The sequence below is a fragment of the Diadema antillarum genome, unplaced genomic scaffold (assembly GCF_040938485.1).
Source record: "Diadema antillarum isolate AM-2024a unplaced genomic scaffold, OU_Dant_1.0 seq00001041_RagTag, whole genome shotgun sequence".
NCBI lineage: Eukaryota > Metazoa > Echinodermata > Echinoidea > Diadematoida > Diadematidae > Diadema > Diadema antillarum.
The window spans coordinates 1,048,594-1,073,239 of NW_027271872.1; the positions used below are offsets into that span (position 1 = coordinate 1,048,594).

The window sequence follows — 24,646 nt, forward strand, 5'->3', positions numbered from 1 at the left end:
AGAGAGAAAGATATTTTTATACCTCAAATTATTATGTAGACAGAATTAACCCTTTATCCTGGTTTGTTAAATCAAAATTTGTTAACCATGCATAGTGTAGCATATTCTCAGCATGTTCTGAGTTAGGCATGCTGATAATAGAACAAGGTTATCAGCAATGCAGTCCCTTTGAAAGCACTTAATTCAACACTTTATTGCTTACTTCTGTCTTCTGTTAACTTGTTTACAAACATACATCTCTACTGATTAACACTGAAGGGGAAGTATGATGCTTGTATTGCAGTTTCATTTGACCGGAGCTGATCGTGTCGTCATCCTACTCAATCTTCTTATACTGGATCTGGAAATGCGGAGCGAGATCTGGTGTCACGGATGTTGCCATGGACATCTTTTGCTCCAGGGTGTTCGCATTGATCAGCTTGAACGTTCTGGTGATCTGTAGCAAAAAAAACACACACACACACACAAAACAGTTAAAAAAAAACACAAACAAAAACAAGCTATTGGAGACCAGTTTGAACAGGAAAGGAAAAATTGTTCCTTTGTTCGAGGAAGATGACCTTGCCGCGTATGAAGGGACACCAACATGTACATGTACATCAGTGTGTGTGTGTATGTGTGTGTGTGGGGAGGGGGGGGGGTTCTGAGCATTATTGCGACATGGGAGATTAGAATTTTTTTGACACACCACCTCATTTCCAGTAGGTTTTCCTTGCCCTTTCAACATATTGTTATTGCAAACAAAAGCATAATGATGTAGCAATCACCATTCATTATCTATTGTGTAATTGGAATTGTATGTTTTTGAATACTGGTAATCTTCATAATTTTTTAAGCCCATAGGGATGTACTAGTCATGCGCTATAAAGCACTGTTGATTATCATCATTGTTATTATTATTATATTATTTTTATTATATCATCATTGTTATTACTATTATCGTTATTATCATTATTATCATCATTATAATTTTCATTACTATTAATATATCATCATTATTATACTACTAGTACTACTACTACTACTACTACTATGGGCATCTGGTCAACCAGCAAACGATCTCTGTACGAACAACTCACTGCATGGGGTCATCCCACTAGACCGACACCCACGAGTCATACAGCCCACGAGTTCGACATTGAAGACAAGGTCTATGAGTCACACAGCTCACGAGTCATACAGCCCATGCTGAGTTCGACCAGGAAGGTGGGTATCCTGGTTCGACCCTATAGGCAAATACAGCCCATGAGTTCGACTAGGTAAAAAAAAAAAACAGCCCACGAGTTCGATAGATACAACACGGGTGTCGGTCTCGTGGGTCTTGATAGTAGTATCGAATTATTGATGGGTTGTATGACTGTGTAACTCATGAACTGTATGACTTGTGAGCTGTATATGACTCGTGGGCTGTATGACTCGTGGGCTGTATGACTCGTGGGTGTCGGTCTCGTGCCGTGCACCCCAACTCACTTTGGTGGTCTTGGGACCTTTGGCGAACCACACGTTGCTGACAGAGGTCGACTCCAGGCTTAGCTCCGTCCCGTTCACCTCCCCTTCCGCCATCTCAACCACACCTAGAGAGACACAAAGGGGATACTATTCGTTGCTGGCCGAGTTTGAAGGCAACCTTGATGATGTTCAAGGTATTGTTTACCATTGGGAACAATGATTAAAAATATTTTGATGCATATAAGCAGGTCAGTTGTGTCACATCCTACCATATAGAAAATCGCGATAAAGCCAAAAATATAAAGGAGATATTGCTATTTTTCTCAATAAACCGTAACTGCAGAGGGTTCATTCTAGAAATAATCATAACTATTGCTCACAATTTGTACATATTAAATAATAGCATTGATTATAATGATGAACATTTTTGCGTTGGTTGTTTCTATCCCTAACTCACATGTTAGAACTATTTTGTAGCACTAAGGGTTTTTTTTCTGAAAATGGTGGAAATGCCTTAAACGCAATCGATAGACAGTCTCGAAGATAACCTCGATAAATGTTACAATAGTGATACAGTGTACATCTATACATGCCAGGGGCGGATCCAGGAATTCCGTAAAGGGGGGAGGGGGGAGGGGGAGCACCGGCAGCAAAAAGAAAAAAAAAGAAAAAAAAAGAAGTATTTCTGTTGCTACTTCCGGGTTTCATTTCATCTTGTCTTTTTGTCTTTGTTTTTGTTTTTGTGTTATTTTTTTTTAATAGAGGGGCGCGCGCCCGGTACGCCTCCTCATGTATCCGCCCCTGCATGCACTACCATGACTGCTACTTTCAAGTTCGAAGGCACAATTAAAAAAAAAATCAATCAAGTTATTGTTGTTGTATGAGTCGTTAGTTCCCGGTCGAGTTTGGAAGTACAAACTGTAGGTGAAGTATGATGTATTGCTAAGTATTAATGATAAATGGTCATGTGTGTATAGATGCTTTGTGTGCTTGCCGAGTGCTGACTGGCACAAAAAAAAAACAACACAGTTCTACCTGCATTGTATATATTGTTCACACTCCATGCAACAGAATGTTTAAGCAAAAGTCTTAATCTTCATTTAAATAGAATGCAGTCGCATAGTCAAGTTTTGATATCTTCATACAAAAATCTCATTTTGTTTGTTTCATTTTTCCGTCTGAGCTCTGGCTGGATAGCTCAAATAATCAGCTGCACTAGCTGGTCTTCCATGGGGCTCAGCGGGGTGTGAGGCGGGACCACTTCACCGGGTTATAAAGACAAATTAGTACAACGTATACCCTGCTCATTGCAATGAATGAATGAAGCGGGATCTTTTACGTGTATGGGTTGCGACTCCAGCTCTCGCACACGGGAACTTCATTTTATGTTCTATCCGAGTGACAAATTATTTTTACGATCTCTGATCTCCTTAACCAGGGACTTATAAGAGCAGCAGTATTTGAAATGACTTCAGTGATATCTTACAGATGTGGTACATGTATATCTCTCAGAGTTTTAATCTATTTTTGTAGAAAAATTCAAACAGAAGGCATAAAGATCACCCCATACAGCAGTCTCCAATTCCTCCTGTTTTTTCTTTTTATCAAAGTACTATACTATAGAAATAATATCATAGACTTTATGAAATATTGCATGGCACATTCTATTGTATTTAAGTAATGAACATTCAATTTCTCAAACAAATCATACATCACAAACAGCTGCACTCAAGTACTGCGTTGGGCAACCTCAAACTGATGAACCACATAAATGAGATAAGTGCCCGGTTAGCTACATCACTGATATTTTAATAAAGAAAGGAGATAAGTGCCAAATCAGCTTTCTCGCCGATCTTTTAAAAATGTGCCTCGCGTTTGTTTGATGAAGCCACGTAGTTACTTCATCCAGTCATCACTTAAATACTTATGGCTTATATCACGTTTCAGTTGGCGTATCATTTCACATTGACGCTTTGATCATTGATGTGGGGAAAAAGACCACATATAACACTTCCATATCCTGATTGAGAAGAAATATTTCTCAGAACTTTCACATTATATTACTTACACCACATCATCCGCCATGTGAAATCATCCACAGTCCCATACTACACTGCAAAAAGTCCGGTGTTAAATGGTGAACACCGAGCTGGTGTTAAATTTTCGGTGCTCATTTATGGTGTTAAATTAACACCTCCGGGTGTCATTTCCAAATTTTAAACTGTTTTTTGAAGAGTTTCTTAGTAACTGCACTTTTTGTTGATTTTTAATTTAAACAAGACGATCAAGAATTTTACATTAAAATACTAGATTTTTGAAAAAATGTGAAAATAAATTTACACCAAAGTAACACCAGCTGGTGTGGTCTCTTATTGAAGCTTGACGGGTGTTAAACCATTGATATTAACACCAACAAATATCAAATCAACACCATGTGGTGTCATTTTTGAATTAACACCGGTACAGTGTCAAAATAACGATTATACAGTGTCAAATTAACACCACAAAGTGTCAGGTGAACACTTTTCAACACCATCACAGTGCATTTTTAACACCTGTGGGTGTGGTCCTTTATTGAAGTTTGATCGGTGTTAGATTTAACACCCGTGGTGTTAAATCTAACACCGATGTTTTTACAGTGTAATAGCTATAGCACAGCTGACTACTCACCAAATTACCTGAACGAGGGATATGGTTCCTGCCCCCAGCGTACTGCAGAAAAAATGTTGCTCATCACAAGAAAGCGATGATGAAAGCATATAACTGCCTCTCACCCATGTCTCCATCTCATCAAAAGTCACAAAACTTTGACCCCATGTTAACCTGCGCTTGGAAACCACGAGAAGAAGCTATGCCATTTTTTAAAAAGATGTGAAATGATGCTCACAATCAAGAGGGTCTTTCACATTCATGATATAATCTACAACATAATTATGGCAACACCTCATCATTAACCTGATTTTCCTTTGTCTGAAAGGCAACGGTTGTACCAAGGCCATCATGACACCTGCTTACCATTGCTGACACTCGACAAGAATGCCGCACGTTTGGTTCCAACGTTAACTTGGAGAAAGCCACACTCACTGTGGAAGGGCTTGTTCTTTACGTCAAGTGCTGAAGAGCTGTCAATTTAAGAGACAAAAAGTGATGACAGGTTCGTACGATATCTTTCTTTTTTGGACGTTAAAGAATTAAAAATGGATTCCATTTCAAACAAAATATTTATTTGAGCGTGAATTTCAAGTCAAACTTTCACGATAACTCAGTAAAAAAAAAAACATGTTAAGGAAAAGAATAAATGTTACATTTGAAATATTCTGACCTTTACCGATAACTTCCTGATGATCATATCAATCATAATGAGGGAAAAACATATCATGTTCGCATAAACTAATTGGAACTGAGTAAAAGGGATGGCATAGTATTGGTGATGAGAATTGAGCTTTCAACTTTTTCATCGTTTTTTTAAGGCACTAAGAAACCACTAATGAAATGTTACAGAACATATAATTGTAAGAGAAGCTCAAAGTTTATGCTATGAAAATCGGGTTCGAGATGGCTGAGATACTGTATCTAAAAAACACAGTTAACCAAAGTGATACAAATAAAAGATGGGCCCACCTTTTATCAGCATTCCCTTGTTTTGGATATCCCAGCCATTCAAAAATCTATTTTCATCAAATAAACTTTGGATCCCTCTTAGAATTATACAGACTTATACTTATAAAATTAATATTTGAAGTTGTGGAAAGGTTTTCATAATTTTCTTGTGGTCTGGTGGTCATTCAAATAAGACACAACTATAAACTTTGTTTCCTTTCAGCTATATTGAGATAGCAGAATGGGTTATAATATCAAAAATATCAAATTACTAGACAATAAACACGCGAAAAATGCCTGGTTGACAGGGTTTAGCACGGTCACGATTGTTGCAAGATAGCAACTTACTTACAATCAATCAAAAGTAATCAAATTAATTAATTAATTGATTACAATCAATCAAAAAGTACCTGAATTGCATCATTGGCAACCCAACGTTTGAGAACGTAATGGACTCCTTGAGGGAGAAAGGTTGAATGGTCGGGTAAAAACCCTCTCCTTGTACGGATTCCCACTTGCCTAGCAACCACTTCAGCGGCTTGACGGCATCATGAAGAGGGGCTGGAGACAAGACAATCATTAGAAAAAGAAGAGGTCAAAGCCTGCATCAGTGTAGGTTTCATTATCTGATTTCTTGACAAACTAATCTTACCATCCAACTGAAAACATCCATTTCCAGAGTTTGAATTAAAAACAAACAAAATAACTAATAGCCCTACCTTCTCAACAAAACAAACAAAAAAAAAAACCCGAAAAAAACTATATAGTGGCTGCTTCTAAAACAAAGAAATACAAGATAATTGTGAAACAATACTTAAGATTCCACACTCGTCCCAAATCCCATTTGAAAACATAAAGAGAGAGGAAACTACGTACAGACAACTTCTTGCACAGGAAATTCGGTCACGTGTCAGTATTTCCATCATAAATATTATCCAGAAAGATAAGAGGTCATCTATCGTAGAGAAGTTAGAACACTTCAACTGAATGGGAGGCTCTTATAACTAGTGACTCAATATACCGTGTCATTTGCATCTGACAGAAATCTTTAACATCACGCCCGGCCCCCTCACACAGGCGGTTAACGATGCACATAATTATTATGCTTATTCAAGGTTTCTTAACGGAGATACCCTCCTTCAAGGGAGGGAAGGGTTTAAGATTTTGACCTCTTTTTGGAAGAGAAGCCAGCAAAATTACCTCCCTTGAATTGGAAGGGAGCCGAGTATAGCAGCATGACGTATATTTGTAGTGCATCTGGCTCCAAATGTTTTGCGAAGAAAAGCCTGGACCGGCATGCTTTCACCAAAACATGCACATCAGTGTAACTATAAGCACATTCGGGAGATCGGGCAAAACCCACCCCAAGCCTCTATTTTGGAACCCGTTTTTTTGTGGGGGTGTGGGGGGGGGGGGGGGGAGGAGCTAGGGAGGAGGGAGGGAGGGGTTGAAACCAAACCCATACCAACACCATATAATCCCTATTGGATCCTTTGGGAACGATTTGAAAGTCGCCTTGATTAAAAATGTTTCGGGAAAAATACTAAGCGACCCCTATTTCAACGATTTTTCCCGACTGGGACCCCTATAGACGCCTTTCCGGAAAAATCGGGAACGCCCAGATGACTACTTTATAGACATAATACTTAGTAGCTAACAGTTGGTAAGACAGTATTACTAGAAAACAGTGCAGCATAATAATGTAGGCTTATAAGCAAATATCACTGAACTGCTTCTCGATTTGATTATGACCATAAAGTACAAACTTTATGGTCATAACTTATTAAGCAGAAACCATACTCTGGACAGAACCGAGCTGAGTCGCATCAGACTGAAAACAAAAGAAGTATAAAGTGTATCAACTATAATCACAATTTACCTGATGAAGTCATCCTGTAAATCTGAAATTTCGAACAAAACTCGGGAACAGGTACTTAGGACTCTCCGATGTCAAACACCAGCAGCCTGGGTATGCTCAACCGGTTATTTTGTTCTTCTGTGTAATTTATAAAAACACAGAAAATCTCGCTCCAGATAACCAGGCTCTATAATTCTGCGAGTTTATATACCGGACGACAGATCAGCATCTTGCACAGTGTGCACGCCCCGCCGACTCGTCGGCACCCGGCTGTTCGTATACATACGTCGTGTGAACGTGGGGGCCACTTCCGCTCCCATTACCCTGGCGAACTTGTCCTGGCCTCGCTTTAAACCGCGATTGCAGTCTATCAATATCATGGGCTTGATGTTCACATGGTGAATTACGCAAGATCATGTTGACGCTTAGATCCTAAAGTGATAGTGTTTATCTGATAAACTAAGACGAAAACAAGGAGGAGCCTGATAATTCAACAGGAATGGGATGCTGTCTAGATCCATCATATTATTGCCCGCCCAGTTCGGGGTTCCAGTTTGAGCATGAGCAGAAAAAGGTCATTTGTACCGAGAGACAGTTTGGATTTTACTTTCACTGAGATAACCATCTGTAATGCTATGATTATTCATGGATGCTTATAAATGGTGCCTGCCAGTACATTAACCTGACAGCAAGCCTGGTATTTGGCAGAAAAAGTTTCTTAATGTATTCAAAACAGCACAATGAAATGATGCTTCCCAAAGTGTTGATTGACGAACCATTCTAGTCACTTCATCTATATACACAGGTTCATTCTTTGTTAGAATACGAGTTCCATAAATTGCTATAACATGTTGGGCAAGCTTCTACATTTAATATGTCGCTTTGAATTGAGTGAAGTGCCTGACCAACTGAGAAAAATGAAAGGTCATTTGTACCCATGTGCATATGAGCTATCTCCGAACTGGCTTATTGCGCTTTGAAGTAATCATATTGTAGGCCCTATACTTTGGAATAGGCGAAGACGAAGGGGCTCGGAGCCCCCCATAACAAGACATCCCTTTCTCAGTCCAGAACAATATTTCTGCAAGGAAGGACATTTGCGCTGGCACATTTAAATTCACTCCAGCGAGGCTCCAAACAATTTTGTTTCTTTACGAGATTTCAAGTTTCTACCTCATTGATCATGGCTGAGTCATGACGTCGAAAAAGGGCAAGTAAAACGTTTTCCCTTTCAAAGCAAACATGAAAAAAGCATCAAATTATGGGAATTAGTAAACTGTTGATTTCTGAGAATTGCAACCAAAAAATGGTGTAAGTTGTTTTTTTTTTGTCCCTCTCCCTCCCTCGAGAAGTTTCTTTACAACAAACTATTTGAACGCGCGCTTGCTGGGCACATTCACTGGCATCAGCACTCGTCACACTCGCCATACTATATCCTTTTCAATTTCAATTTTATTTTCATATTTTTCGATGGGAAATACATAATATATAGCAAAAGATAATAATACATGAATGTCCAGCTTGGATATGTATAAAAATAAATAGGAATACAAACATAATACATAGCGGTCGATGTGTCATCCTGTATCTAAAGGCCGTGTCACACCTTTCCGGGCAAGCTAACCGGGCTTGCTGCGAGGAGGGATTTTCCGCATGCAGGAGAATTTTCCGCGGGCGGACAAGAATGTTTGCGAGTTTCACACCTGTTGCTTACTTACTAGACACGTACTACAGGTGTACTTACCTTCTACTTGCGTGTATTCCGTGTGACCTGCGTGAGAGCTTTGAAACCGATCCGTTTTCTGTTACGAGCGACTTACAAGTACTGAGATGTACCTGCGTTAAAATTGCCTGCGAGGTGCTGCTGGTAAGGGTCTCATACTGGGTGTTCTGCGTGTACCCCTGCGAGCGAACCCCAATGACTCACTCGAAACAAGTTTTGAGCATACTCAAGGCCTTGTCATACCGCATCTGGGGAAGTTTTGCTGCTTGACTTGCGGGGAAACGAATTTGCTACCCGGAGCTTTCCGCAGTTGGTCCGCACCTGAGAGTACCTATAGCGCGTATCTCGCCTGTAGTTGCCCGGAGGTGCGCACGCAAGTCCGATTTAACCGCAGCCAAGTTTTGAGCATGACATTTTTTTTTTCCCCGGGCGAGTCGCGGGGATGCCCGGAGAGGTCCACGCAGAACGCGAATAGGAGGCCCTTAGCGGCAGCACCTCGCAGGCAACTCCCACGCAGGTACTTCTCAGTCCCGTATATGCAGCCAAGATAATGACATTCTGTAGGACTTCTGTCATTCCTTCAAAGGAATTCCTTCACTGAGTTGTCAGCCCCCACGCGACTGGTACAAAGTCACACAGTATACTCGCAAGTAGAATTTAAGTAGAACGCGTCCAGCAAGTATAAGACACATGCACTGAGTTGCCAAAATCCTTGTCCGCCCTCAGAAATTGTCCCGTATGCTTAAAAATCCCTACACGCATCAAGCCCGAGTAGTTTGCCCGGAAAGGTGACAGGGCCTAAACATGGTTGCGGGTAAAAAAAAAAAAAAATTGCGTGCGCACCTCCGGGCGACTACGGGTGAGATACGTGCTAGGTACTGTCATGTGCGGATCATCTACGGGGACCTCCGGGTAGTGAAAATTGTTCTTTGCAAATCGCACGCAAGGCTTGGTCGGAAAAGTGTGACACGGCCTTTAAGATTGTTGTACTTTTTTTTTCACTATCCTGAGTAGCTTCCAATCGACGTGTTTTCTTTTCCTTTTCTTCATTCTTCTTTATACAGCTAGCCCATCATGCTCTTGTACGCACAAGTTTCAGATATACAGACTGTAAGCCTTCACAATGGGTTTGAAACAGAAATGACCGTATATAACTTGTATATTAAACGCAAAAAACTCCGAATAAATCAAAATAGAAATGAATTAAGAAGATGCTCCCACTATTTGCAGAATAGCCGCATCAAACGTATCGCTTTTTATACCAAATACAACAGTCTCGCCTCATCAGACGTTTAGCGGAACAACAAAGACAATAGCTGCATATATACTCCGCCTAGATTATAGGCTAACTGGAGAGAGATGTCAAAGGGGCATGGCTTGCGATTTTTGTAATTTCACATTGTAATACATAAATCGACAGCTCCGTTGCATAAATTTGTGGAATTTATTGTGGTCCTTGAGCAGAAAAACAATACTCTGAAAAAACAGTGTAATTCCATTACAATCACCTGTGTAGAGTGTATGCATGTCATCTTCTTTTGTTGTGCTTCCTTGAGCCCCCAACTCATGCATTCTTATGGTGAGGCTGCCATGTCATCATCCTTGATTGTTCATTGCAATTTGTTGTAAAATTTTAAAACATTTTTATTCCTCAACCCAATCAATATAAATTCTGAAACTCTGTACTCGGTATGACTAATCTATAGTTGTTCAAATGTAAAAGTCTGGAAATCATCCGGAGGTCTCCTTTAAAAATGAATTCTCAGGGTCCATACATTAATTTGGGCGGGTTCACTCTTTATGGCGTGCCCGAACTCCCGATCCCAGCGAAATTCAAACTCTGGTTAAAGGTGCATTTTACCTTTGAGAGCAGAGATTTAAAGAATTTTGAAGATATCATATTTCATGCATATGTGTAGGTCTGTTGTATCACGAAATATCCTACCTTATAAAATTCTCGCAATAAATCCTAAAATATAAGGAGATATCAGTATTTTTCTTAATAAGCCATAACTGTAGAAGCTTAAGTCTGAAAACATTTTTATTATGTAATGACTATACTGACATGTAGAAGTTATTCGTTGTACATATGCATATGAATCCTTAAAATGCATGTTGATTTTAAACTTTTTGTATATTCTGTTGAAAGAAGTGAAAATAAAACCTTTGAACTGAATTGAATTGAATTATAACTAGTGTTCGCATTTAGGGTATCTAACGATAGTTAACATCGATAATACGGATTCATTTTTTTACAGTGGTATTTCTATCCCAAACTCACATTTTAAAACCATTTTGAATCACTAATGCTTGGTTTTTGTTTCATCTGCAAATGGCAAATTATGCCTTTAACCATGCATTCACCGATTGACTGAGACAAGGCTACGGGCTGTAGTTCAAATAGCGCTATTCAAAGCGATAAGAATTCCGCTGTCTGTTGGTAGCGTTGCCGAGCAGACGACAACAAAGTTATTTTGACGTACAAACCTTGCAAAAGTGCAAGTGGAAATTCTGGATGACCACACGATAAATAAAGGTTAAGAGATAAACTCAAAGTAGATCTACAAGATATTTTGATAAATGGCGAGGTGCGATATTTAAGTATATAGTAAGTAGATCAGTATAGTTCACAGTGATCTGGTTAATTTGAGACGGCTCTCCCAATCAATTCTAAGGAACCGCGACTTGGTCTTCATCCAAAGCAGGCTTTCATGAGCGTTGCAACTGGTCTTCAGGAACTAAAATTCCATCGTGTGCGTGTCCTCTGACAAAATAGAACCCACAAACAAACAAACAAACAAACAAACAAAACTGTAATACCTATAAATACTTGCCAGATAAAACTTGAATTGCACACTTTTGTCTTCAGTTTGGATGTCGGGATTATGACATTGTGTTAAGTTGTGTTCAAGAACCTATAGTCCAATTTAACTGCATTGCAGGGTCTATAGGGTTCCAAGCCTGTCCGTACATACTTTTACAAATTGTAATCTATTTGAAAGAAAGAAAGATATTCAGAGGGGTGAAGGTTCAGATCAGCAGTTGCGATCTTAACAAATTTAATATGTATAGGGAGACAAAGTGAAGAAACTCGCATCTGTAATCTTTTTGTTCTATTTGTTGATGTATGGTAGCAAACCTGTTTACTATAACTTATGATTTCTTTGCTATTTGAAGTCAAATCTTATATGCACAGCCTGCAGTACATGTGCACTGGGCTGCTTGGTATCACGTGACATGTCCAGCTGTGACACATGCCAGACAAAGTTGTGGCTAGTGGCATGATGGTGTGACGAGGCGTAGCTACTGGCGTGGTTTCTTGGAGGTTCATTGGATACTGTCTTCAAAACAAAGTAAATCAAGGCAATTGTACGAAAACTCATGGAAGGAATTGAATCTTTGAACTGGAAATATGTCACATGCCGTCTTCGAATAGCCCAAGACCAAGGTCAGATTTGTTTTTGCTTTTACTCCTTTCTTGTTTTTTTTTTATCTCCATTTTGATGGCACTGCGCTTCAAGCAGGATAGTTAATTCAAATGCATCGAATGTTTATCAAGGTTGACTTCAATCAATGGGGCCGGAATGATATTTAGGTTTTATCAAAATCTCTCGTAGAATAAGAAAGTTATCGTAAACTAAAGTTTCCCTTCAAGTTCAAGTTGATTTATTTCATTTCCAACAAACAAATAATTAGAAATACAATGAAAAACTCGTATACACAGATGTCAGGAAATCAGTACCACAATGCAATGAACAGAATAATATTGCAAAAGAGATACAGGTAAATTATCAACAGAGATACAAATAAGTGTTACGTCACTGTGGTAAATTCATAAACAATATTGCTGGAAATGGAGGGGACTGCTAAAAAGCAGAGCTTGTAGAATGCAGTCCCCTCATAGAGAAAAAAATATAATTGCAAAAAAACAACAACAATTTCCCTAAGTGGTAGTAAAAAAAAGACAGAGTAATACACACATGCATGCACACATACCAACGCACATTAACAAACACAAGGCGGCTCTCTTGTAAGGAAAGATTGATGAGAGGATAGAAAGATAGTGAGGAAGGTAGTAAGTCCTTTCTTTGTTGACAGTGATTTAGTCGCAAACACTATTGTATGCAAATTAATTGAGCAACTGAATGTCATCAACTTGAAACTCTGCCATCGGTTCGTGTGCAAAATGAAAGTTTACGAATCACCTGTTTCTGTTACGTATTCTCTCTTAGTATTTTTTTTAAAAATCTTTTAGACGATCCGTGAAAGCTCTCGGATCATCTTCTGTTTCTGTTCGAATTCTTTCTTTCTCTCTTTCTTTATGCCTTTATTTTAATTTCCGTACACATCTTGTGCAAAGCATATCTCTGAAATAGCAAGCTCTTACCTCTTGAAATTTGCAGTAATTAAGTTTCATGAGCCCAACATCGTCTCTACCTCCATTTCTAAACGTTATTTTTGCATTTTTGCATTTTGCATCTTAATATGTCTATATATATCTATATGAAGAGCTTGCTTCCAAAAGAAGCTAAATCCATTGAAAAATGATGGATCTAGCGCCTTTTGGAAGCAAACTCTTCATAATATACACAATATAAAATGCCATGACGAGTCATTCGTATTTGCGTTTCCGTAAGGACAAAATGTTTGTTTGTTTGTTTGTTTCTGGATGGAATCGGTTTCTTATTTTATCGAGCATATTCTCTTTTTTTTTTCCATTCCATTTTTTAAATTCTACCTGAATTGATATGACGGGCCTGTCAAAGTTGAAACTTCGTGCGTGAGTGAATGGCGATATACAGTGCAAAATGTGTGAAAAAAATGCATATTTTCAACCCGTAATAGCTCTTTATGATGGACGATATCCCCGCATTTCTTTTCTTATTCTAATTTCTACACATTTCAAAAGGTGACGAGTGGTAGATGTCAACAAATGGGACTTCAATGCTGGCAAATTGATTCGAAGCAATCAAATTTCTACATGAAATGAAAAACATGAAATGTCATTACGACGTAGGTCATCAGATTTCAAATTCATTCATGCGTATCTCTCTTATCCATCACCAATCTGTACCCAGATTTCATGTTGATGCTTACAAAATTCTCTATCGAAATTGTTGTTATTTTCATGCAATCTTATTACGACTTCATCGTAAAAAAAAATCGATTGAAGATAAATACCCTTGTAAAATTTGACCATATTACGTGATATCTCTATGTCAGTCCATGTTTTTTTTTTCTCTCGAAATGCCAAACGACATGACTGTGTTCATCTAGTGCAGTAGCCGCGTCACTTATGATTCAGTGTATTTTTCCCAGATCTTGATATGTTAAATTTTGTAGTTTACCCTTTGGGTGTTTGTGACATATCTGAATCATGTCTTAAAATTCAATAAGTAGGCCTACTGCTTTGAAATGCAGCACGACTCTTTCTAGATTTAAGTGCTTACTGAAGCGTTCTTTTTTCGAACAGTTAGCCATGACTGAGTAGACAATGTTATTTTATCTTTCCTGTCTTCTATCCGTATGTATACTGCATGTGTGTGTGTGTGTGTGTGTGTGTGTGTGTGTGGGTGTATATAATATGTACGTATTAATGTGATGGTGTTTTGCTTATGTTTATTTACTTTGTTTCACACAGAATCAGTTGTAATATTATTAATATAATTATGTTGCTATTGTAAAGTAGATTGTATTTTCATGTGTAGGCAACCTAACACAAGCACAAGATACTTTCAAGGCTGCCTGGCTCTCATTGTAAACGCCACTATTATACGTTTTTGTGTTTTATTTTGCCGAAAAATGGCCTAAATTGGCCTCAATCAACACACACAACCTAAATGGGTCAACTCCTGGCCTGACTAGCATTAAACTAGTCGAGCACGGTTAGTAAAAATTGCTATACGAACATGATGATAGTAAAATGCGGCAATGCAGCTAGTAATGCTCTGCTGGATTAAATCAGGCCATGGTTTACTAACCCAAAGCTAGTCAATCAAGTCTGACTAGCATAAAATTGTATGCTGTACTAGTTTGCAGTGTAGGTCCTATACGCCAAGAATTAGTCAAAGTGGAGGAACTAGTGTAAAGCTAGTCGAAGTGGAGAAACTATCATAAACTCGTTGATCTTACGAAAACAGCGCATGTTAGTAAAACTGAAGGAACTACCGTGAACTAGTAAGTCAAGCTGGCAGAACTAGGGTGAATTCCAGTGAATACATATTTGAATGCATTTGGTTAGGCCAATAGAAATTGAGAATTCCCCTGTCATGTGTTTACTTTAAGCCAATCACCAGCCGCAATTTCCCCTGGTTTGGGCGCGGGAAGGTTTACCTGAGCGACGCGTCGCCTGTGCGTGGACGTACTGTGTGCATGTGTATACGATGTGCTGTGCGTGTATTTATATATGCATAGGATTTACGTGCATGTGCAATCGTGAGAATCAGAGCCTGGATGTAATGGACGTGAGAAAATTTCTGTCTTCAAATGGAGTGGGGCGGAGATATTATTCACATTTTTGAAGGTAAGCAAACCATAGATCGATCTAATTATAACTTGTTGAGTTTTTCCAGTATTATGGGCTAGTCTACCTCTCCGTAAACGACCATCTAAGTTTTGTACCTTACGAATAACCCCGGGCCCGGGACGCTCCTTGTAACGTTAGTGTACACAGTTAGCTATGGGGCTGGTCGCAGTTACCTTACGATCTAACACCTAACAGCTAGAATCCGAGGCCGAAACTCAACTGTTAGGTGTTAGGATCTAATACTACAGTAATACTTTGAGTCTTTGTGCATGTTGGGATGGGGCTCGGCCTATTCGCGGACTATAAAGTCTTTAACTTTTTAACGTTAGAAACGCATTTTTCAAACAAAATAGAGTCTAGACCAGGTTATGATTTCCAAAATTAACAAAAATGAGTGACGAATGTAACCGTCATTGACATTGTACATCTGACATTGTAACTGTGTTAGGGGGCTACTTGTACTTTTGTAGGCACCTATAGAGCGAAGTTGAAAAAATGCCTCTCATGATACATCGATCATCAGGAGCTATCTTCTAATAGAGTTCTAAAAGTTCTAACGTTAACATTATGCGTTTCAGAAGATATTGGGACACACTAAACTCTGAGTCTAAATTCTCCAGAACGTTAGTCGTAGGCCTAACGTTAACTAGACTACTAACAGTGTAATGTTAGATCTTAGAGAAACTAATAGAACTAGACACGGTCTAGTCTACATGTACTTAAGTTGGGGTTCTACCGAGGTAGGGCTTACTCTAAATCTAACTGTAAAAGTCTAACCGTTAGTCTAAACAAGTCTCACAACCGTTGGCGTTAATTAGGCCCTACTCATTTATTCTATTCCAACTAGAACAGTATTAACGCGAAATAAGCCTACTATTACTAACGGGTTAGGCCCAACTAGTATTAGTAGGTAGTCTAGAACTCCGGTTATGTCCCCACTCACCCTTCACCGCTATAGGCTAGCTGGGGACTTCTTTCAACCTCCATAGACTTTGCGCATTAGTGGAGACACACACGCAGAATGAGAGGGGACCGATATCACGATTAGCCCTAGAACGTAGTAGAAGCAGAACCTAGACCACTGTTAAACATCTAGGGCCTACATTGAACGGTTTTCCAGGATAAGCTATATCCTAGGGCCTAGGTCCGGTTCTCATTGCGGTATTATAGACCTAACGTTAGGCCTACAGTGCAGTGGTATGAACTCTACATGGACTACAAGCATAGCATCATGCACACAGAGATGATCACTGTATTATGTGTAGAGGGAGACGTCTAGTCGAGTTTAGACCACGGTTAGAGATCGACGTATATAAAGCTGTGCTATAATTAACCCTATTTTAACTGGGGGGGGGGGGGGGGGGGGTCAAATTGACCCCCTTCTCGACATTTCACGCCACGATTCCGCAACGCGCAAAGATTTTGCCACGTCATTTCATGACTTTTTTTCATTGAAGTCTACCGCATATTTTGAGACCAAATTTGCGACGTCCGGGTACACCGTTTTGAAGTTATGCAATGTTTTGCATATATGCATGTCAACCTGAAAACAGCTCAAATTCATGATTTCTGTGCAAATCCTATACAAATTGTGGTTTGTTTGGGGTTTTTTTTGTTTAATTGATATAAATTAGATTATTTCAACTTTTAACCATTGAAATTAATCAATTCTAATGTAGATAAGCTTGAAAAAGTGCCTGCAACAAATTTTGGAAAAAAAACAAACAAACAATGGAAAACAAAAGATCTAAAAAACAGTAAAATACATGAAAAATTAACAAAACAATAAAAAAACAAAAGAAACTGATTTTGACTGCGCTATTTTTTTTAAAGAAAATGTGTCTTGAGGAACTCTGACACAAAAATTTAGCAATCCTTCAGTCTTTTTGTTGGAGTTATATGTAAAGATATAATTTCATGCATAAATTTGCATAATTGATTTATTCAAAAATATAAAATCAACATTTTTTCTATTGTATGACCATGTAATCTTGTAGTTGACATCCGGCTCACTTTTCAGGTAAAATCTTGCGGCGATCGCGCGATCGACGGCCGAGATCTGAAGGGGGGTCAAATTGACCCCCCCCCCCCCCCCCCCCCCGTAAAAACTTGGTCTCCAATAGCCCAGTTGAAATAGGGTTAATGCAATAGACTAGAAGCGTCTAGAAACTCTACATTGTTATTGAGTCGACAGCCGAATCACTGACACTGTGTTGCCAGAAGGTGATCTTGATTGATACGGTAATAAAAAAAAAAATGGTGAAATTTGGTGATTTATATAATTGTGATGACCTATGTAGTAAAAAGGACTTTTATTTGCCACCACATTCGAGCATCCACACAGCTGGGAGAATACCATAGTGCTATTGCACTCCCACGTCATGTGTGGCAATCATCTAACTGTGACATCACACTTCTAGCTGAAGATCAACGTGCTCACACATCATGGAGATCGATCCCCCTTTTAGCAGACGACAACGGGTACTATATTTGAACATTGTTTTTTATGAAAGTTACAGGTGACCTTAGGCATTGAAATTTGGCAGAGATCATCTTTGGGTCTTTCTAAATATGCTGTTCGATGTAGCTAAAACGTAATTTCTAGCTTTTCTATTGATGCACACTTAGTATTTGTGTGGACAAAACGGAACTGCATATTGTCTTGTGGAGATGAGTTCTAAATCCATTTCTGAACATTGTGTTTTCATGCTTTCCTCCAGATAAAAAGACGTAACATGACAGTTCTTCGGGAGTGATGGTGATTTAAAGGAACTCGGTATAGGGGTCATCATTTGGAGAACGAAGACAGATTGATAGCTGTACAGTCTCTGTCACACCACGAGGGTGCAGATCACCAGATTGAAGAAGTACATGTAACAGATGTGGCCAACGACTAGCCATTGAATGCAGGGTTGACGAATGCTGGAAACACCGGGCCAACATCAGCGAAGGAGCCTCTGAGATATGGACTTCCATTGCACTAACCCTGCTGTAAGCTATTCTGTTGTTTTCCACGATGATTAATGAAGGGAGACTAGTTTGAAATTGATTCACATTTATTTGACATTCTAGAGTCTCGGTAATTACACAAGAGGCTACATTAAGAGACTTAAAGCTTTGTTGGTTTTGTTTTGTTTGAAGAAATGATTTTCAAGTATTAATTATTCTTCATGGAGCAGTTTTGGAGCTGTCCTTCTCTCTGAAAATGCAAGCCTTGAGAGGTTAGTACTGGTATTTAAGAAAAATGTGTACTTGCTGTATCGACAGAAGTGAAAACCATGTTATGGTCAGTCTTGAGTTGTGTAAGTAGAGCTGAACGTTGCTTATGGCAAATATGTATATTAAATGATTTTGCACTTCAAGTTTATAATGTAAATTGGAGGGACCTATTATCCTCATGCCATAATTTGTATGATTTGTAAAACATTTAAATTTTACTTATTTGCCCAGGAATTCAACACACACATCACTCCAAGGGGGAGGAGATACTTCAATAGCTGATGGAAGGAGTTCTGACTGCTCCAAGGAGACACCTGCTTATCCAGATCATCGTAGCATATTTCTTGTTGATAATGGAAGCAGAAAACTACAGCGTAAGTTCAATTGTTTGAATACTGGTCTGGAAAACCAGTTTCCCATTGTCATGCCTTGTACTATACATTTCCATGCAATATAGCACCATCTAATTTGCCTGTTCACTTTTGTTTTTGTCTTCTCAAATATAGAGAATAACAGTCTAAAATGTGCCCCCCCCCCCCCCCCAAAAAAAAAAAAAAAAAAAAAAAATGAAGGGACCGGTAAGTATAACGTTGTAAATGAAGTGATGGTTATAGATTTAAAAATAAAGACTGATATACTTGTATGAAACATGTAAACAGAGTGTACCTACAAGACTCCGCGCTGACTTATTTTCTTGGTAGCCCCATTGGGCCACATGTAAATGATAATAGTCCTAATACTTATGATATAATTATAATAATGATGAATAAAAAAGATGGAAATTGATTTGCCATAAAGTTCGATGGATAATCACATCTTGTATTTTTCTACTAACTGTGCACATCCACACTTAACCCATCTGCATGAAATTTTCATTTGTATTAACTGATATTTGGTGTAAGAAGCACATGAATAAATGTGCTTGAAACAGCGGTACTGAATAGCAATAGAAATTAATGCCAAGAAAAAAAAACATGAAAATAGTTCAGCCCCTTAAAAGATTGAAATGAGGGTCAATTTTTTTATGTTATATATTTGCTTTGTAGAATATGATTAACATTCTTCTTGCTTCCTTTTTAAATTCAGATACCCAAGTAGTGAGCAAAAGACGCGTTGAAGCCAAGGCAGTTGCGATGCAGTACCCCACTTTGTGAGACACCACACAAGGTGCACAAGGATATGTAAGTTTATACTCATAAGTTTATGTGATCTACAACTTTTTAGCCCTCTTTAGCAGAAAGCTTAAGTGACATACATGGTATCGTATTCATCTAGCTTGCAAAAACTTGAACATTTTCAACTTTTCTCCAGAGATAGTGGACAGAATTCAACCATACTAGGAGTTGATCATCCTTGTTTAGTTAGGGGGCAAGGACCCAAAGTTGTTCAGGATATGGTCATGAGCCCCCCCCCCCCCCCCAAAAAAAAAAAAAAAAAAATGGCCTTTACAGGGAAATTAATTGCATCTATGTCTTAATTAAATCATTGGGCAAATATACAGGCAATGTGGGGGTTTTTGATAATCTTTGATGTACATGTTCATAGATGTCTAATAAATTTTGTGTGCAGATTGGTCTGATTCCATGACTTAGGTTGGATGTACGTAAACTCCGACGTAACGTAATGTAACGTAAGCTCCAACATGCCAGTTGCGCCGTTCATTTATTATAAACCTATTCTCGTTTTCTTCCATAAGAATGCCACTACATGTATTTCTACTGCTATCAGATCTTCATCAGTTATAGTCAACTCTGTGCCAAAGTGAAATTTGTTGAGACTCGAGAAAAAGCTTTGACCTACAATGCATTCTTATATTTCAGGAGTACCTGTATGACAAGGATCTCGGGATTCATTGAGTATCGTTTGGAGACCTTGAGATATGACACCACTCATCAACTCAGGCAGAGAGAGAGTAGTTGCAGCTCCCACCAAGCCCCTGACTGAACACAATTCCAACGTTAGATTAGAAGCCCAACGAGAAGAGACAGCTACCATCGGTGTATAGGCCTACGTACATATCCTTGCTTTTTCCTCTTTTGAGATACATTAAATGCTCCTCTGAAGTTGGAACTTACATTCTTGTTGAAGAGTCAGCCTCATCAGGCTCATCTGTAGTTGAACATGAAGCTGTTACCAGGACGTACTGCAGCACTTCAACACTAAAAGTAGAACAGGGCTCGTCGATGAAAAGAGTTTGTTTTGAAACTTCAAGCTGCCCTGAAAACAACCTTATTATAGGGAAGATTTTATTTTCCCAAACAACTGGCAGTATTCACGAAATATTGTGATGACACAAAACGATCCAAATTCTGTATGTTCATCCATGCTTCCTTCCATGTGTCCATCTGTTACAGTTTCAGTAACTTTTTTGAACTTCAATCGTAACCAAACTTGGATAATAGGTGCACTATGGTAACTTTCCCCTTATGACACACTTTGAAGTCACATGACAGGGTCAAAGCCTCAAAAGTCAAAAAACAAGGTCATTTGAGATATAATTGTTAGTTTATTTTGGTTAACTGTTTCAAATTGCTCCCATTTGAAGAAGTTTTTTGTCAATTAGTGCTAGTTGATATTTAATTTGAATATTAGATGATCAAATATCAGTAACACAATAAACTGCCTTTAGTCAGAAACTGGCTTTCTGGTGAAAAAAAAATTGATCTATTTTTAGGACAGAGACTGGTCGATCCATGTACTGTTTTCAAAATGTGGTCTTAACAACTGCTAGTGAAGTGGGTAATGTTCATTGTGTCTATTTTAAACTCAACTGAGCCAAAGGCTTGAGTGAGCTATTGCGATCGATCGCTTTTTGTTCGTCATGCGTCGTGCATAGACTTTTACATTTTCATCTTCTTCTCAAGAACTGGTGGGCGGATATCAACCAAACTTAGTGGGGATCATTCTTAGGGGGTAGGGACCAAAAGTTGTTCATGTGGAGCATGTGGCCCAGGGGGACGGCCCCAAGGGGAAAAAGGGGGTAATCTTTAAAAATCTTCTTCTCCAGACCCCAAAACAATGCAGTTAATATGTTATTTGTAGATCTATACATTTACCTATAAAGAATATAGTTTGTTCATGGAAAGACCCAAGTTTCGGTGGTGGGGGCCAAGGGGAAAAAACACATGTCCATCTTCTTCAAACCGGAGTCCAGATTTCAGTCAAACTTGGTTGGGATCATCCTTAGTGGGTAGGGTCCCAAGGTTGTTCATGTTGAGCATGTGGTGGAGGGGGGGGGGGGGGGGGGGGGGGCAAGGGAAGATGGGAGAAACTTTTGTGCTCCAGATCCAAAAGCATTATAGGCAAGATATGGTGTATGTGGATATCTTTATAGGTGAAGAATATACGTTCATGACAATGCCTCAATACCTATGATAACCTCCTTGGAGCTCGGGGGGGGGGGGGGGGGGGGGGGGGGGGGGGGCAGAGGATAGGGCCCCCAAGAGAGGAAAAAAAAAAATCTTGCTCTCCAGACCCGAAAGCATTACAGTCAAGATACGTTTTAAGTAGATACCTTAAAGATAAAGAATATTCATGAAATGTTGTTCATGACAATACCTCGGAAAACCCCTTTGGACAGACTGTTTTGTGTACTAACATCGGTCTTGTACTAGTCTGATTTCATACCTTGATACCACCTTCAGAAATGCATCCTTTCTGTACAAAATGGCATGATATAAAAAGAAAGTCAAAATCTGAAATTTTTTGAGAATTTGTTCCGTTTGTTGTATTTTTAGATCAGATTAATACATTACATGTACCTACATTTGTATTGGGTGTTACATCACTGCAAGCCTCATTACATCTTATTCTTATGGACAGTAATGTGTTTGTGTGTGAAAGTGTATGAAATATACTCTGTAATAACGAAATTGTATAGGAACCACACACATTATCTCAATGAGTTATTACTATATGCCTATGTTATAATCATTTGTAAGAAAGCAACCAGAGTCAGATTTCTCTAATTAAATTCCAAAATACATGTACTGTACATTTAGTACACAATCCTTGGGAATGAATTTCTGCTTTAGTTTCAGACTTTGCCTTGCGGCTACTCCTTGACACAGATTTCGAGTTGTATAGCCACATATAATTTATAGTTCTTAATACACTGTACAATAAAACATGCGTTATGAAGCTGAAATAATGAGAAGGATGAGAAAGACTCAAATCAAGTTTGTAGCCCATATTATACCAAAATTATGAATTATAATAAATATGCTCTCATAGTGTTAACTTGACTTGGTCATATGATTAAGGCTTTTGTGACTTGATTTGAGATAATTATCATTGAGAAATTTATAATGCATTTGGAGTTGGATTATTATACCTGTCCTAGCTGTAGGATAAAACCAAAATCAACTGCCTAGTTCCTAGTATAGCAAAGTTATTCACATAATTTAAAAAATCGCTCCCATAGACTTTATGTGTACCGTTTCTCTCCCCTCTCCCCCTCACCTTCATCGTTTTTTTTTATTCTATCACTTGCCGTGTCACAATTTCATGTGCTTAATGAGCTCATATAACAATGAATCATAACATAATTTTTTTTTTTGGTCCACCCTTTTGGGTTGCAAGTTCACAACACATGGCCATTTACGGGTTCAATTTTATATAAATGTTGTATATAAGGAGATATGCAGTTGTAGAGCTCGACTCTTGATTTATTTCATGCTTCCCATTGTGCATTGAGTGTTTTTATGTAACCCTGTATATTCATTTGTTTATTCAATGCTGCAATTCAATTTCTTTTCAATTATGTAAGATTCATTTGTGATATTCATGATGCCTACATTAATTTGCTGCATTCGTTGGATGAATAAAATTTGATATTTTTAACCTGATATTATTGCTTTTGTTTTAATGTATTTTCGTCACAGTTACATTATCTGCATACATGTAATTTCATTTCAGATTCATCTCCGAGACCTTGACTAGCTTTCGCTTGTCACGCATGCTGCACTAGGTTTGCTGAAAGCTAGTCAAAAGGGCCAGACCAGCAATAAGCTAGTCTAGCTGTTTGTACTAGCTCTATGTTAGTGTAACTTGACACCATCTACACTAGTTTAAAGCTAGTCGTTTTCTAGTCAAGCAGCAATGACTAGCCTTACTCAGCATAGTCCAGCATCCATTACAAGTCTCATGCTAGTCCAGCAGTCATGACTAGCATGGAAATCCAAAGCTAGTAACTTAGTTCAGCAGACATGACTAGCTTTGTGCTAGTCCAGCACTCTTTGACTATCTTTTGCCTAACTAGTCCAACAATCACTACTAACATGATGAGTAGTTTTATGCTCATTACTAGCTTGATTTCCCTAGTCCAGCAGTGTTAACTAACATCATGACTAGCATTATGCAAGTCCAGACGTCATTACTTGCCTTGGCTTACCAAGTCCAGTAGTCATTACTAACTTCACGGTAGTCCGATAAGCAAGTCAAGCTAGCATTACTAGAATAACACTAGTCCAGGGTGACACCATCTGGACTAGCTTCTTATTAGTCCTGCCTACCAATTTAGGTTGTGTGTGAATGATCAATCAATCAATCAATCAAATTGGTTGAAATTGAAAGTTAAGGTTTCGATTTTGTACATTCCATACGGTACCTGGGCATATCTAGCTGTTGCCAATCGTCCGTACGATGCAGTACAGTGTACCAAGTTGGAATTATAATATTGATAATAATAATAATAATGATAATAATAATAACAAAATTGAAATATTATGGAGAGTATGTTGGACAATTTCTAACCCTAAAGGGCCGGGGGCAATATTTTTGATTGTGTGTGTGGGTGTGTGTGTAAACTTACACAATTTGTTACTCTCATTATTCCATATTCAGCACTTTAGAATTTATTTCAAAGTAGTTTTTGGTTAAGAATAGAAAAAAAACAGCAACAAACAAACAAACAAACAAACAAACAAACAAACAACAATATTAGCATTGTCTGAAATAGATAACAACTGCGTTGAAGTATGATTATCGGGACTTTAAAATGTGGACAATCCCCATGTTGTAATGTCCGTATAACGCTAAAAGTGTAATGTCCGTATAATGCTACATTTGTGAACTTGTAGAGTAAATGCTGAATTGGTTGTCACACAATTATCAATGTACAACTTAATTAGGACCTGAGCACTCTTCTTCGAAGAAATTTTCTGTTACTTATTGCTCCAATTCATAATATTTTACAACATAAATACATTATCCACATGGAGGTATTTATAATCGTGTCCACAAATGTAATGTCCGTAACGACAAGCATTTT

General features: G+C 38.5%; 1 protein-coding gene across 1 annotated transcript; it reads right to left on the bottom strand.

The window, feature by feature from the left end:
* Nucleotides 1-316: 316 nt before the first annotated feature.
* On the bottom strand, nt 317-7,227 carry LOC139742977 (peroxynitrite isomerase THAP4-like). Its single transcript, XM_071653484.1, has 5 exons — nt 7,119-7,227; nt 5,460-5,610; nt 4,465-4,571; nt 1,471-1,574; nt 317-436 (listed from the first exon to the last, which is right to left on the bottom strand). Exons 1-5 carry the CDS (start codon nt 7,225-7,227, stop codon nt 317-319), a joined length of 591 nt encoding a protein of 196 aa, XP_071509585.1.
* Nucleotides 7,228-24,646: the final 17,419 nt, after the last annotated feature.

Coding starts and splice junctions, on each gene's coding strand:
- LOC139742977 (XM_071653484.1), bottom strand. CDS start 7,227: ATGGGAGCGGAAGTGGCCCCCACGTTCACACGACGTATGTATACGAAC. Junction 5,611..7,118: donor AGATGCTGATCTGTCGTCCG/GTATATAAACTC, acceptor TCTTGTCTCCAG/CCCCTCTTCATGATGCCGTC. Junction 1,575..4,464: donor CTTGTCGAGTGTCAGCAATG/GTAAGCAGGTGT, acceptor GTGTCTCTCTAG/GTGTGGTTGAGATGGCGGAA.